This window comes from Syngnathoides biaculeatus, chromosome 11 (assembly GCF_019802595.1).
Source record: "Syngnathoides biaculeatus isolate LvHL_M chromosome 11, ASM1980259v1, whole genome shotgun sequence".
NCBI lineage: Eukaryota > Metazoa > Chordata > Actinopteri > Syngnathiformes > Syngnathidae > Syngnathoides > Syngnathoides biaculeatus.
The window spans coordinates 6,796,657-6,812,854 of NC_084650.1; the positions used below are offsets into that span (position 1 = coordinate 6,796,657).

General features: G+C 45.9%; 1 protein-coding gene across 1 annotated transcript; it reads right to left on the bottom strand.

The window, feature by feature from the left end:
• Positions 1-6,841: 6,841 nt before the first annotated feature.
• On the bottom strand, positions 6,842-14,154 carry zgc:113425 (uncharacterized protein LOC541425 homolog). Its single transcript, XM_061835609.1, has 6 exons — positions 13,806-14,154; positions 12,702-12,761; positions 11,713-11,844; positions 11,463-11,609; positions 7,487-7,544; positions 6,842-7,391 (listed from the first exon to the last, which is right to left on the bottom strand). Exons 1-6 carry the CDS (start codon positions 13,968-13,970, stop codon positions 7,285-7,287), a joined length of 669 nt encoding a protein of 222 aa, XP_061691593.1. The 5' UTR covers positions 13,971-14,154; the 3' UTR covers positions 6,842-7,284.
• Between the last annotated feature and the right edge of the window lie 2,044 nt (positions 14,155-16,198).

Below are 16,198 nucleotides of genomic sequence, written 5' to 3' on the forward strand. Positions count from 1 at the left end.
ACAGCATGAAGATAGTAGACTTGCAGTTGACTTGAGTACTCTCTTGAGGGCTCTCTTCAAAGACGATGATGAAAGCAACTTAAGCATCACACCAGCCAAAGGAAGCGATCTTCTTTTCTTCTGTGCATTCTTTCTATCTGGCTGTTGTGACCAAAATGATCAGCAAATCCCCCTTTCAAAATGCTGTTCTCAGTGATTTAGTGGTGTTGGACTCAAGAAAGGATGTAGATTACAGCCACATTGTGAGGTTTGTTGACAGGTTTGTGCCACACCTGGATCAGGAGGAATTAAAGGATGAGTGGGAAGATTACCAGCTGCTACCTGATCTCATCTCATCTCATCCCTCAGAAAAGCCAAGATGGAAGACCAATTAACCCAGAGTCTTTTTGGCCACACGTATTTAAATTAAAATGTGCATTTGGGCAAGATCATTTTCCATTGATGAAAGAGATTTACAAACTTCTGCTCTGCCTTCCTCACATTAGTGCCGACAGTGAGAGCGTTTTCAGCATACACAGTATAGGAAGATAAAGGGAACTGATACTCTGACATCTTTGTTGACAATTTAAACTAAATTGTGACAGTTTCTGTTACAGAGTAAAAGCATCTTTAGAACAGATGAAGTCAGCCAAATCTTGCACTGCTACAGATAATAAGCAACACTAAATTTATTGCAAGTGGGGAAAGTACTAAGAAAGAAACTGAAATAATTGTTTGTCGTTTATTTGGTAAATAAAACAACTTATTTACACATCCATCGATCCATTTTCTCTGCCGCTTATCCTCACGAGGGTCGTGGGGAGTTCTGGAGCCTATCCCAGCTGTCAATGGGCAGGAGGCTGGTTGCCAGCCAGTCGCAGGGCACATTGAGGCAAACAGCTGCACTCACAATCGCACCGAGGGGCAATTTAGAGTGTCCGATTAATGTTGCATGTTTTTGGGATGTGGGAAGAAACCGAAGTGCCCAGAGGAAACCCACGCAGGCACCGGAAGAACATGCAAACTCCACACAGGCAGGTCTGGGATTGAACCTGGGACTTCAGAACTGTGAGGCCAACGCTTTTTATGGCCCCGTCACACCATGACGTTCTGGTCAGCATTCTATAGTGTTTGAGGAAACGTTGGTAGTCGCCCATAGTCGCCGGGATAGCGCCAGAAGAGCGTTGTTTGAACGCTAGTGAACGTCAATGATCGCTGGAAATCGGCGGAGAACACCGGTCCGGAAAAAAGTTTTGAACATGCACAAAAGTTTTCACCGAGACCAGCGTTCATCAACGTTTAATTTTAAACACTGCAGAACGTTTAAGAATGTTCGTGGAACGTTTTACTAACGTTCGCCGAGTGTTGCACGCGTTTGGCTATCATTAGTTAGTTGTTACTGTAGCGTTACTTGGTTACTTAATCGTTTGCTTTGGAGTGAACGACTCACTGGCGACCTGTCAACGACCAATGAACAATCCCCAAGCGCACACAGCGTGTAATTAAGTCAAACGAACATCCTTTGGCGTCCATTGAGCATCATTTGAGCGTTTCCTGAACGTCCATGCATATGGGTATATGTCATGCTCCTGGCTTCCTGCCCAGGCTGGGCGTGGCCAGCCAATTAGTCAGTGCACACCTGCACCTTGTCCCGGCTGATGCCTCCCAGTATATATAGGACCCGGGGGACGACTTGTCCTCTGCCAGATCGTTGTCCTTGATGCCTCGTTCCCGTACTCCCGTTTGCCTGACTTCTGCTCCCTTTGCCTGATCCCTGACCTTGGACCGAATAAAGGTTTCCTCTGTACTGTCTGCTTGTCTCTGGAATCGTGCATTTGGGTTCACCCTCGAGCCCCGTTCATGACAGAACGATCTGGCCAAAACATGGACCCAGCCGACTCAGAGGCTATCCGTTGCTCCCTGCAAGTCCAGGGCAGACGCCTGGTGGAGCAGGAGGCTGCTCTCCAGGTAACCAACAATAGGCTCCATGAGATCTGCACCCGGCTAGAGCCGTGGCTAGCCTCCCAGGCTAGCGTGGTTGCCATGCCAACGGTGGCCACTCCACCGGTACCACCGGTTCCGCTTGCACCACTCGCCACGGAGCTCCCCTGTAGCACTGTTACCCCGCTCACCCGATCGGAACGATTCTCAGGCGACTCGGGGAACCTCAAGCCTTTCCTCGCTCAGTGCGATCTCCATTTTGAACTGCAGGCGTCCGCCTTTCCCACAGACCGCTCCAGGATCGCGTTTGTCATTTCCCACATGACGGGAAGGGCGGAGGCATGGGCAACGGCTTAATGGAGTTGTAACTCAGTAAGTTGTCGTTCTTGGACGTCATTCATCTGCGCACTCACCCAGGTGTTCCAGTATGCGGCGCCGGAGCGTAAAGCTGCGGCCCGCCTCTTGACGCTTCGCCAGGGCCGTCGTCGCGTCTCGGACTACGTGATCGAGTTCCGGATCTGCGCCGCCGAGAGCCGATGGCACGACGCCTTTTTCCAGGGGCTTTCCTCCCAAATCCGGGGTCTCCTCATCGCTGTGGATCTCCCTCCTTCGCTGGACGCACTCATCGCGTTGGCCCTCAAGGTTGACCAGCGACTTGTAATGCAGGGTCAACTCGACGCGATGACTGAGGGAGAAAGGGAGGGGTCCAGTCCGGCCGCCGCCCGGTCGTCCACGCCGCCCTCCACGGCTGAGCCCATTCAGGTGGAGGGTCTCGACGGGCCAGCGGAGGAGCGTCTGCGCCGGCGACGGGAGGGTCGCTGTTTTTACTGCGGGCGTCTGCCCGCTGCCCGATTCGACCAAAAGACCCCGACATCAGGATCTCTACTCCGGTGAGTGTGCGGTAGACCGCGGCGGAATCAGGGAGGTCACATCTTCACCTCACCTTGAGAACAGACCCCCGTTCATGCACTGTGACTGCTTTCATAGATTCCGGGTTGGACGCAAACCTGATAAATCCCCGTGTGGTCGAGAGCTGGGGGCAGCAACTTTCCCTACGCAATGGCTTCGTAACGCCTATGCCGCCAACGGCAAGTTCCTTTGTCGGGTTACACATCGCACTCAGACTCTCCATATGAGCTTTCCGGACGCTCACTTGGAGCGTATTAGCTTTCATGTCTTCAACGCACGTAGTAGCGACATCATCCTGGGCAGCCCGTGGCTCAAAGAACATAAGCCGCACATAGATTGGGCCACGGGTCAGATCAAGACTTGGGGAGAGAACTGTCGCAGTTGCTGTTTCGCTGTCCAAGAAAACAAGGGGATCCAAGTCGCTCCGGTTCGGCTAACAGAACCTAGTACCGCCCCGGAGCTGACCCTGGTGCCCTCCTGCTACCATGACCTCCGGGAGATCTGAATCTAAGGCAAAAGTCTCTGCCAAAGTCTCTGCCGCCACATTGGTCATACGACTGCGCGATTGAACTCCTGCCAGGCACCTCTCCTCCCAGAGGGAAACTGTTCTTGTTAACAGGACCAGAGCATCAAGCCATGAGGGACTACATCGAGGACTCGCTGGCAGCCGGACTCATTCGCCCCTCATCCTCACCAGCCGGTGCAGGGGTTTTTTTTTTGTCAAGAAGAAGGACTCCACGCTGCGACCCTGCGTCGACTACCGAGGACTGAACGACATCACAGTCAAGAACCAGTACCCCTTGCCGCTGATCGCTACAGCAGGAGGGACGTACAGAGGTTCTTAGGATTCACTAATTTCTACAGGAAGTTCTTCAGGAACTTCAGCTCCGTGGCCGCTCCTCTGCATGTGCTCACCTCACCACACAACGTCTTCGTGTGGTCCAGGACCTGACAGGAGGCCTTCAACAGGCTTAAGGCAAGTTTCACCGCCGCGCACGTCCTCATTGTTCCGGACCCAGATCGCCAGTTTATGGTGGAGGTTGACTCATCTAATTCGGGAATCGGAGCCATCTTGTCTCAGAGGAGTCCCAAGGACGGAAGGATCCACCTGTGCGCGTTCATGTCAAGGAAGCTGACCCTGGGAGGAACTATGACGTAGGAGATCGAGAACTGCTGGCGGTCAAGATGGCGTTGGAGGAGTGGCGGCACTGGCTAGAGGGCTCGCAAGTGCCGTTCGTGGTCTTCACTGACCACAAGAACCTGGAGTACATGAACACCGCGAAGCGGCTGAACGCCCGCCAGGCCAGGTGGGCCCTGTTTTTCACCAGCTTCCACTTTACTCTGTCCTTCCGCCCAGGCTCCAAGAACGGCAAGCCGGATGCACTCTCGCAGATCCACGAGGGGGAGCGCACGGAATCAGAGGCCACTCCTATCCTGCCAGAGGCGTGCTTCGTGTCCGGCTTCACCTGAGCGGCCGAGTCGCAGGTGAAGGAGGCCCTGGGAGAGACACCGCCGCCCGCGGATTGTCCATCGGGTCGCCTTTTCGTCGTTCCATCTCTGCGGGGAGACGTCGTCAACTGGGCTCATACCAACAAAACGGTCTGCCACCCGGGTATGGCAAAAACACTTTCCGTGGTCGAACAAAGGTTCTGGTGGCCCAACCTCAGCAAGGACGTGAGGGAGTTCGTCAATGCCTGCTTGGTGTGTGCGGCCAACAAGACTTCCCGCCTACGGCCTGTTGGTGAGTTCCGAGCCCTGTCCACCCCCTTCCGTCCGTGGTCACACATCGCGCTGGACTTCGTCACCGGCCTGCAGCCCTCCCAAGGGAACACAGTGGTGCTGTCTGTAGTGGACCATTTCTCCAAGATGGTCCACTTCGTGCTGCTTCCGAAGATCCCGTCGGCCAAGCAGACAGCCCAGCTGGTGTTAGACGAGGTCGTCCGTTACCACGGGCTACCCCAGGACATTGTTTCGGACAGGGGTCCGCAATTCAGCGTCCGGTTCTGGAAGGAATTCTGCAACCTCATCGGCGCTTCACCTAGTCTGACATCGGGTCATCACCCGGAGTCTAATGGCCAGACGGAGAGGGTAAATCAGGAGTTGGAGACCGGACTTCGATGCCTGGCATCCAGGGACCAGAGCACGTGGAGCCAGCACATCAAGTGGGTAGAGTATGCCCACAATTCTCTACCCTCCACCTCAACAGGTATGGCTCCACTCCACATCGTGCATGGCTATCCTGTCTGTTTCCTCCACTGGCAACAGACTCTGCGGTCCCATCGGTCCTGGCCGTGGTATGACCCTGCAAACGAACCTGGGAACCAGCTCGGAGGACACTGCTGCACATGAGCAGCGCCTACAAGTCCGCAGCGGACCGCAAGAGAAGGGCCGCACCAGAACTCAGGGTGGGACAGCGAGTGTGGCTCTCCACCAAAGATCTCCCGCTGCGAACGGAATCCCGCAAACTTGCTCCCAGGTTCGTTGGCCCGTTCCCAATTACCAAGATCATTAACCCGGTCGCTGTCTCACTGAAACTGCCCAGGTCGATGTGGGTGCACACTACGTTCCACGTCAGCAGACTTCGCCCGAATCGGCCTTCGCCGCTGGCTCCTCCGGCCAAGCCCACCCCCATCCCCCCGCATGGTGGACGGTGGGCCGGTATATACTGTGCTGCTGTCTTCCCGTCGCAGGGGAAGGGGGGTCCAGTACCTGGTGGACTGGGAGGGATATGGACCGGAGGAGCGCTCCTGGATCCCATCCCATTTCGTCGTGTACCGCTCCCTCATCAGGGACTTTCACGCAGCCCATCCTGATGCTCCTCGGCCGTCCGTGGCCGGCCGTTGAGGGGAGGGGGGTACTGTCATGCTCCTGGCTTTCTGCCTTGGCTGGGCGTGGCCAGCCAATTAGTCAGCGCACACCTGCACCTTGTCCCGGCTGATGCCTCCCAGTATATATAGGACCCGGGGGACGACTTGTCCTCTGCCAGATCGTCGTCCTTGATGCCTCGTTCCCGCACTCCCGTTTGCCTGACTTCTGCTCTCTGTGTACCGACCCACGCCTGTCCACTGACCACCCTCGTAAGCCTGCCCCACTATTCCTTCTGCTTGTTTGGACTGTCTGCCTGATCCCTGACCTTGGACCGAATAAAGGTTTCCTCTGTACTCTGCTTGTCTCTGGAGTCGTGCATTTGGGTTCACCCTCGAGCCCCGTTCATGACAGAATATAAATGGATGCTATGCATTCTTACTTGCAGCGCTAGTTGCTGAAGTCCGCACCCCACCTTTTTTTCGTTTAGGCGGCATGATGCTGACTGTTCAAACTCACGAGAACAACTGAAGTGAGTATGAAATTTCCGACGTTTTCTTTCCCGTTCCACTGTAAAAATTAGACGCCAGCAAAACGCTATGCAGTCGTTATTCACCCGTTTAGTCACACGTTCGTTTAACATTGACAAATCGCTTGTCGTGCCGCCAGTGACACGTTAGCACACGTTAATGGTTATTAGGGGTATCTTATTTGGTCGCTGTTACACGCTTCTTGTGCGTTAGACACACGTTAATCACACACCAGATGTGTCATCCGTGTTTGAGAACGCTGAAAAATAGAACGATTGAAATGTTCAGAGAATGTTGACCAGAACGTCATGGTGTGACGGAGACTTTAACAGCTGATCCACCGTACCGCCCCTTATTTACACAATAAAAACTAATTTGTTTTTATTCTACATAGTCTGTCTTGTTCTGAGTAAATATGTACTGCATTGTGTTTGTAAGGTTTATTATCACTTAATAAGGGGAATTGCAATCAGTAATAAGGGGAGCAATTGGCCGAGGTTGACAGGTATGTAGCACTTGGGAGCAGAGCCAACATTTCACCCGCAAATTGATTGAATTCTTAATTGATGCATGTAAAAAAAGGATTTCAATAATGAGTTTTTCCAGAATGTCATGTCAATATAATTTATGTGCAAGACCTATTCAATTCGAATGGCCAACCCCTGAGCTGTCACGATGTTCTTCGAGAAAAGAATTTCCGGTCAAATTTAAAGACTTTCACATCGTAATAAGTTCCAATCCTAGTGGAATATTAGATGAGAAATTATGTATAATAAAATGAAATAACACAGAGAAAAGTATTGAAAATGCTAACTGTTATATATTTAATAGTTTGTAATGAGACTTTGTTTGTATAACTCTACCCAGGCGGTTCTGGGATTGAACCTGGGACCTCAGAACTGCAAGACTGACGCTTTCCAGCTGATCCACTGGGTCGCCTAGCTAATATTAGGGATCATGTAAATGACTATGTACAGTAATCTTTATGCTCCTGGAGTGCTCAGTGCTTTCTATCTGCTCGGTAAAAAAAACAAAAACAAAAAACAAAAAATAAAAACAAAATCAAACGAAATGAGTAGTAGCATCATTGCTTCTGTTAGCTTTGTCTGTTAGAGTTGTCTTAGGTTAGTCTGCTGTACGGAGGCAGCTCGGAGGAGCTTTCCTGTTCTGTGGCGCCACAGTCTGTAAACTGAGCTGGAGAGTTGAAGAGCCTGTTGTCACCCCCAGCTACAGGCAGAAAGACAGCATCAGACTCTCACGGCTCACAGCAAAAGATTCATAATGAATGCTCAATGACTTGAAGACTGAGTTTGAATCTTTACCTTGCCAGGTACACACCATCTCAGCATCTTCAGGGTCACTCTGTGGAATCAGTGTCTCCTGTGATACACAATACAAATGGCGATAACAAGGACAATGTGGAAATGGTAGGGCAATTGGATGACACATTTGCTTGAGTTAATTTTCAGATTTATTAGAGTGGATACAATTCTAAAGGATTTGAAACAAAACATGTTTGCGTTGGAAAAAAGACAAATCATTTGGAATACATGGTGGCGTTTGTAAAGTGGTTCACACTGAAAATAACGGCACCCTGTCAGAGGCATGGTCATGCCACAGCCTTGCATGCAGTTGCTCCTGGCAGCAGCCTCCTATTGAAGTAAATTAGTGCCACCAGGATTTGAATTTGGAATGCCACAGAAAACCAGATTTGAATTTGAAATGTAAAGTGATCACATTTTCAATAGTTGTATTTCAGTGTAACTTTTCAATGTTAAAAATTCAACTGGCTACAATTTGCTGTCTCCCCTCTATGACAGCAACAACCATACAATCCGCAGTGGATGTTGGTTCCCCCTCTTCCAGCCTGAATGCACTGTTGGGTCTGATGGATAGAATGAAGACTATTGTCAACAATGGAGTCCAGCCCATACCACGCCAAAATCTTCCTCCCATCCCCCTTCGCCTGAAACTACCGTCCACTAAGAAGTGAAAGGCCCCTCCTCCTCCCATGAAGACTATCTGGAAATTGACTGATATTTACTGGGTCTTTTCCAGAATAACTCAGACCCCTATGGAGAGCAGGCATTTTTCATCCCTGCGATTACAAGGGACAGAAAGTTGGTCAAAAAGATATGGCACCAAAAAAGTAGAACTTCCAACTTAGTGAGGATAAAATGTGAGTCTATCGAACAATTCTCTCCAGCCATCTCTGCGAGACTAGTTCGTTATAATATCAGGTCATTGGGTAACAAACCAATATTGATCAATGACATCATTACAACGTATGGTCTGGACTTTTTATTAAATGAAATATTGTTAACAGAGAGTAGCTGTAATACCATTTTAAATGAGGCAACACCAGCAGATTTTAATTTTATGAACAAGTGTCGTACAGGGGAAAAAAGGTGGTGGTATTGCTGTTATTTTTAAATCATGATTTCAATGTAAAGAAATTATACTGGGTGATTTTACCTCTTTTGAATATCTGTGTTGTTTTAGTTAAGGATGACCCAAAAGGTTACCATTTTAATAATTTATAGACCACCAAGATACAATGGAAAATTTATGGAGGATTTTTCAGAACTGCTGTCAGTTATTTGTACTGAGTACAACCATTTTGTCATAACGGGGGACTTTAACATTCGTGTTGACAATAATATGGAAAAAAACATCCTAAGAACTTTCTGCAATACTAGACACATTTGACCTCTCTCAACATATTAAGAGTCCAGCTCACACTCATGGTCACATCTTAGACAAGGTCATCTCTAACATTGTTTAAATTCGATTGATATTAAGGATATGGCTATTTCTGACCATTTTTGTGTATTTTTATTGAATTACAGATTCTTCCAAAAGTTCAGACAACCTCTATCTCTATTAGGAAATAAATAAATGAGAGTACTGCCACTAAGTTTATGGAGACCGTGGGTGTGCCACATACTGTGAAAGGAAAGGTGTCAATTTTGGTCTTGTTGGATCTCAGCACAGCTTTTGATACAGTAGATCACAATATACTGCTAAACAGGTTAGAAACGTGGGTAGGACTAAATGGAACAGTCCTTAAATGGTTTAGGTCCTACCTGGAGGAAAGGAGCTACTTTGTGACCATTGGAGGTGCTCGGCCTCAGCGAATGGTAATGACCTCAAGGGTCAGTTCTTGGACCTCTCCTGTTCAGCCTGTATATGCTACCCTTGTGTCAAATTCTTCAAAACTTGAATTTTGACTACCATAGCTATGCAGACGACACATAGTTATATTTAGCAGTGTCTCCAGATGATTACAGTTCAATTGAGGTATTGTGCCACTGTCTAAATCAGATAAATAACTGGATGAGCCAAAATTTTCTTCAACTAAATCACAACAAAACTGAGGCAAGAGAATTGCTGTTAGTGAACACTTAGACTCTCTATCTTTAAAAACCAAAGTCCAAGTCTGAAACCTTGGTGTTCTGATTGATACCAACCTGACTTTCAACAATCATATCAAATCAATCACAAATGCTGCCTTCTACCATCTGAAGAACATATCTAGAGTGAAATCTTGTATGTGTCAAGCAGACAAGGAAAAGGTCATCCATGCTTTTATTCCAAGTACACTTGACTACTGAAATGGTCTTCTGACTGGACTCCCCCCCCCCCAAAAAAAAAAAAAGTATGAAACAGCTACTGCTCATTCAGAATGCTCCAGCTCGCGTTCTGACCAAAACAAAGCGGTCAGAGCATATAACTCCAACCCTAAAGACCTTGCACTGGCTTCCAGTCGTATTTAGAATAGATTTTAAAGGTCTGCTACTGGTCTATCAATCACTAAATGATTTAGGTCCTGAATACATGAAAGAAATGCTTAGGGAATCCAAACCCAGTACAGCTCTAAGATTGATTGACTCAGCTCAAATAGTGGAGCGCACAGTCCAAAGCAAACATGGTGAAGAACCTTTAGCTATTATGCTGCACACAAATGGAATAAGTTGCCAATAGAGGTGAGGTCAGCCCCAAGTGTGAATGTTTTTAATCCAGGTTGAAAACTCTTCTTTTTTCTCATGCTTTTTATATTTTATATATCAAATTTTTGATCATAGTACTTGCACTGTATGCGGTTTTGTCTTCTTTTAATATTTGTTTGTCATTTTCATTCTTTTTATGCCATTTTAAATGTTTTATCTCTCTCTGTTTTGAAATACAAATAAATTTGCTTTGCTTTGCTTTGAAATTCTACAATTCGCTGTGTGAAATTCAACTGGCTACAATTCACTGTCTAAAATTCACCATCTGTGCCACCAGGGAGGGCTACTCCAGGTCAGAACCAAACAGCCAGCCAATCCAGTTACGCTTTCTTATTATGTGACGTCACGTAACTAGGACTTTTCTGCACATTTACACAACACACATTTACAATAAGTTAGATGAATCTAATCTAAATTGAAATTAAAAGTACTCCTCAAATTAAGTTTCTCCAATTGTTTCTTATTTCAGGTAGTTATCATTATGTCCAAGGGCCTATTAAACTAACTATTAACTCAAAATTGCCTGTAAGTGTGAATATGAGATTACATCTATTTTTGTCAATTTGTGATTGGCTGGCAACTAGTTCAGGGTGGAACCCCTTGTCACCCAGTGATCTGAGATAGGATCCAGTACACATACGATCTTAGTGAGGATAAGCAGTATGGAAATGGATGGATGAGTTGACAAATATTGTGGTATATGTGCAAAAAAGTGGCTCTCAAAAATTCACACCTGTTTTGTAAACACTCTCCATTTTCCTTTTTCTGAGCCACTTATCCTCACAAGGGTCACGGGAGTGTTGGAGCCTATCACAGTTGTCATTGGGCAGAAGGCAGGGAACACCCTGAACTGGTTGCCAGCCAATCGCAGGGCAGATATAGACAGACAACGGTCGCAGTCACAATCACACCACGGGGTAATTTAGAGTGTCCAATGATGCATATTTTGGAGATGTGGGAGGAAACCGAAGTGCCCGAAGAAAACCCACGCAAGCACAGGAAGAACATGTAAATTCCACACTGGGGGGGGGGGGGTGTAACTGCTCCACCATGCAGCATTGTAAAAACTTTTTAAAATCAATTATGACAAAATTTTCAGCATGAACTGCTTTTGAAACTGCACCCCTGCACAGTAAACTGTATGTATGTGTATCATTTATTGAGTTCTTCACAAAGTGGCAGGATTACATAGAATTTAGCACATCCAACCAAATCATCTTCTAATTTTAGGATTATTGTTTTCATCAAAATGATTCATGGCACTTTCCCAGGCTGTTTTTGTACCCACCAGTCCAGTTCGAGCATCGTAGCAACCACATCGTGGGAGACTACAGCAACCCACGTAAGCGATGAGGGAGGATATGAGTAGGCTGATGACACAGGTCAGCAATATGGTGGCGTTGGCACCCTTAACCATCCGATGCAGCACAAATGTCTTTGCAAGAGAAAAACAAACAACACGCATGCTTTTCGCACTTTAGTGTGATGATGATAACGGATGCGTGTATACATGGGGATAATTCCGTGTCTGCGATTACCACTTTGGGACTGTCATGATGGTGGAAGACATCCTTATCTTCCTCTCCATAAGTGAGTGTTAGACAAGTGTAGCCCAAGACAAATATTGAAGCCACACAAGAGAGGCACGCTGCTGCCACCGTTACACTCACCTAAAGGAAGTAGTCAAGGAAATTCTTATGTCTCGGAGTTTGCATTTTTGTTTCTGCAACACAATTCCCTTCACATTAAAGGAATTTTTGTTCTAATGCAATACAGATAAACGAGGCACAGATTCTGTCGTCTGGTGTGTCGCTCAAGCCCCCCAAGAATTAGTTGGTAGTGTCTGTTTACGGTGAGTTTTATTGTCTTTGACCCCTAAAACTAATCATCAGTACCCTTACACTCCCTATTTACAGTTAAGGTCTTGATTTTCGAGGGCAGCCAGGCCTTCCATGATTCAAACATCGGTGGAGTGTTCTTTGTCTGCTGGTGATTGTGTGGCACTAGAGCAATGGCTTCTGCAAATTTTGTCCACTTTAAACAAAACCTGCTTTATTCTGTAGTTCTGCACATAATTCAGCCACGAGAAACAGTGATGTTGAGCATAAGCATCCCTGCTTGGCTCCGGTATTTACTTTGTGAATAATGTTGGATAGTTTTGGCGATTTTTTTCATAGTTTTTAATTTGTGTGCTGTCTGTCGTTAAGGGTGTCTAATGTTTTCCGAAAGTTGATCAAATCGTTGTATTCAATTTCAGAGAGGAATTCCATTTTTTTAATTATGTTTTCGCAAAGTATAGCTATAGGATCCATTCATGACCATTCATGTTTTCAGAAGATTGAGTCCATAATGTTACATCAACATTAGAGGGAGCATCAATCATAGTTATGCCAGTTTTAAAGGAATATTTCTCTTCCCTTTTCTTGTATGTTCAAAAATCCTCTCCCAAATACATTGTATTTTTACCACTTGAAACTGGTAGTGATGGAAATTTAGACCTACATACAGAAAAGTGTGTAGGACTTACCAATATTGAGTTTTTCCTTTGTGACGCAAACAGAGCCAAAACACCAGGACAAGCCATGACCTGAAAACAATGTAAAAACCGCAAGTGGATGGCAAGCAGAGGACAAGAACAGACTTTAACAAGTCCCACTACCTTGGCCCAAATCTGGGCAATAATGTATACTGACAAGTTTCTCATCGTAAAAGAAAAAAAATGGACAAATGGCAAGTAAACTCACTACAGTCATCCCTATTTTATCAAAGAGGATAAGTTCCAAACTACCTGCACGATAGGTGAAATATGCAAAGTAGCAATCAAATTTGTTTTTAAAGAGGAAACTCTCCTAATCTTTCCCACGCCCCTATATTATCCATCCATCCATTAGCCCAGCCACTTATCCTCACGAGGGTCACGGGATGGCTGGAGCCTATCCCAGCTATCTTGGGGGAGGAAGCAGGGTACATACCCTGAAATTGTTTCTGGCCAATCACAGGGTACATAGAAACAAACAACCATTTGCAAGCACAATCACACCTACGGACGATTTTAGAGTCTCCAATTATTACAGTTTAGTGTTAGGCTTAAAGGGGTTTATTCTCATCCATCCATTTTCTTAGCCGCTTATCCTCACGAGGGTCACGGGAGTCCTGGAGCCGATCCCAGCTGTAAACAGGCAGGAGGCAGGGTACACTCTGAACTGGTTGCCAGCCAATCACAGGGTGCATTGAGACAAACAGCAACACTCACAATCATACCTAGGGGCAATTTAGAGTCTCCATTTAATGTTGAATGTTTTTTGGATGTGGGAGTTAACCGGAGTGCCCAGAGAAAACCCACGCAGGATCGGGGAGAACATGCAAACTCCACACAAGCGGGTCCGGGATGGAACCCGGGACCTCAGAAATGTGAGGCAAACACTTTACAGCTGCTCTATTGTGAAGTTGAGAACATGTCTTTAGTCATCGCAGTTTTTTTAAAAATACAGCTCAAACAATTGTAGTCATTCAAATGTGTTCCTATCAATAGGGATCATGACATTAATATGTAATAAAATGCTTAAACAGAATTTTATAGATCGAGAGCAGTAACTATGAGGTTGAAGTGCACACTTGTGATTTTTCTCACCATTCCGCCCCACATTGGTGTCCTGGTGGTGCTCAATGGGGTATCCTTGCGGAAAACAGCATCAATGAAGCCGCAGATCACACAGAGAGCTGCACATGCCACTTGTAGGACACCCAGGACGAGTACATGATTTTTGTTCAAAATGAAGTACCTGTAGCGGTCCATCTCCAGGCATCAATCCGCGAGAGAGTCGACTAAAGGACGCCTCAGCTGAGCCAAGACTTAGTTAAGCATTTATAGTTGCAGCTGTCAACATATACGTATATGTAAAATAAATTAAAAAGGAGTCAGAGTGGTGGCAGGTGTCTCTAAAAATCAAAAGTATGACAACTTCAATGCAGGAAGCTCAGTTTGCTTCTGTAAAGTGACATCAGATTGTGAAGTTGGTTTCAGTCTGTATTGTAGGAAATTTAATGATTAACCTGGCCCTAGTACACCAAAGGGCCATTCAAGCAGGAAACTTGTCCTGATTTTCGACTGTCAGGACTCCAGGTCACAAAACTGCTTCAGATCCTGACTAATAACTTTATCAATCGTGGGGTGGGTGGTGGGTGGGGACATACCAGTTATGAAAATATTTCAATGACAATCAAGAGCGAAAACATTGGTAAGTATACACGTATATTCATTCATCCATTCATTTCAGAGCCACTTATCCTCACCAGGGTAGCGTCGGGTGCTGGAGCCAATCCCAGTTATCTTTGAGTAGAAGGCAGGGTACACCCTGAACTGGTTGCCAGCCAATTGCAGGGTACATGGAGACAGACAACAGTCGCAGTCACAATCACACTTAGAATAGAATAAAATACAATGACAGGTTCTCTAATTTACAATCATATCAATTAATATTACTTTGCAATGTGTGTCATGTGAATCATTGTATCTTAGAGAATATTTGATGTCTTTTCAGACGTGAAGATTTTATCCCTTTTTGTTTTTGGTAGTTAGTAATGTGGTTCTAATATTGTTCACAAACTTCCACATGCTTGTAATGATGGGTGAATTAATGTCGCTGGTTAGTTGTTTGTTACTTATTATATTATTATAATTATATACTATTATATACTTTATATATATACATATACGTATTATATACTTGTGTGAGTGCTGATTTTAAGGGGGACAAAAAGTGCAAATTTACTGGATTCAAAGATTTCTTTTGACCTCATGTCAACATTAATTCAAAGTGGAAGGTCTGTAAAATATATTCGCGATTTTTGAATATTGTGTAAAGCTGACAATAGAATGTGAGACAATATTTTGGGGTTTACAGTATCAGGTGTGATTGCACAAATAATGAGCAATAAAAAAAAACAACAAAGAACTTGTCTGTGTATACATATGTATATATACATATTCAGGATGTGATTCGTCAACACATATCCAGACTGACATTTTTATCTTCTTCTTCTTTCGGCTTGTCCCGTTAGGGGTTGCCACACCGTCTCATCTCAGATGCACGCATATTTTTTGACACAGTTTTACGCTGGATGCCCTTCCTGACAACACCCCTTTGCATTTTAGCCGGGGAGAGAAGCTTACAGCAGCTGGTATGCACAGGCAGTCTCCCATCCAAGTACTAACCAGGGACAAAGCCGTTTAGCTTCCGAGAGCTAATGAGATCTGACATTCTCAGGGTAGCATGGGCGTAAGCCAGACTGACAGTTTTATAAATCTTATAAAACATTTGGCAGGAAAATAGTTTTGAAAAGTACATCCAGGTTCCAAGGCCAGTATGGGTCCCTTATCACAGGAATGATATCTGTGCCCTGAAGAGTCCACAACACAAAGTCACACTTCTAACACCCCACCAAGTACAGATTAACCTGTATTTATTGCCAGTAAGCATGGTCCCTTTTTAGCTTCAATGAGCTGCTAACTTCATCTATGGTCAAATAAAAGTCCCTCTTCTCAGCCACTTGCTGGGGTGGGTGATTCATTTCTGGCTGACCAGGGGTACTTGACCTCAACGATAGAGCTAGCAGCAATGATTCCATGTAGTGAAGCTCCAAGAACACCAATTGGAGAGAGTCCAAGTTCTGCTGGAGATCCAGACTGGCCAATGATGTGTGTGTACTCTGCAAGAGCAACTGGTTCATGAAGGATCCCCCATATCAGTCCTTCTTTTTCTTTTGGCTTGTCCCGTTAGGGGTCGCCACAGAGTGTCATCTTTTTCCATCTAAGCCTATCTCGTGCATCCTCCTCTCTATCACCCACTATCCTCATGTCCTCCCTCACAACATCCATCAACCTTTTCTTTGGTCTAACCCTCTAATGAGGTCATTTCTAATCCTATCCAACCTGTTCACACCAAGCGAGAACCTCAGCATCTTCATTTCTGGTACTTCCAGTTCTGCTTCCTGTTGTTTCTTCAGGGCCACTGTCTCTAATCC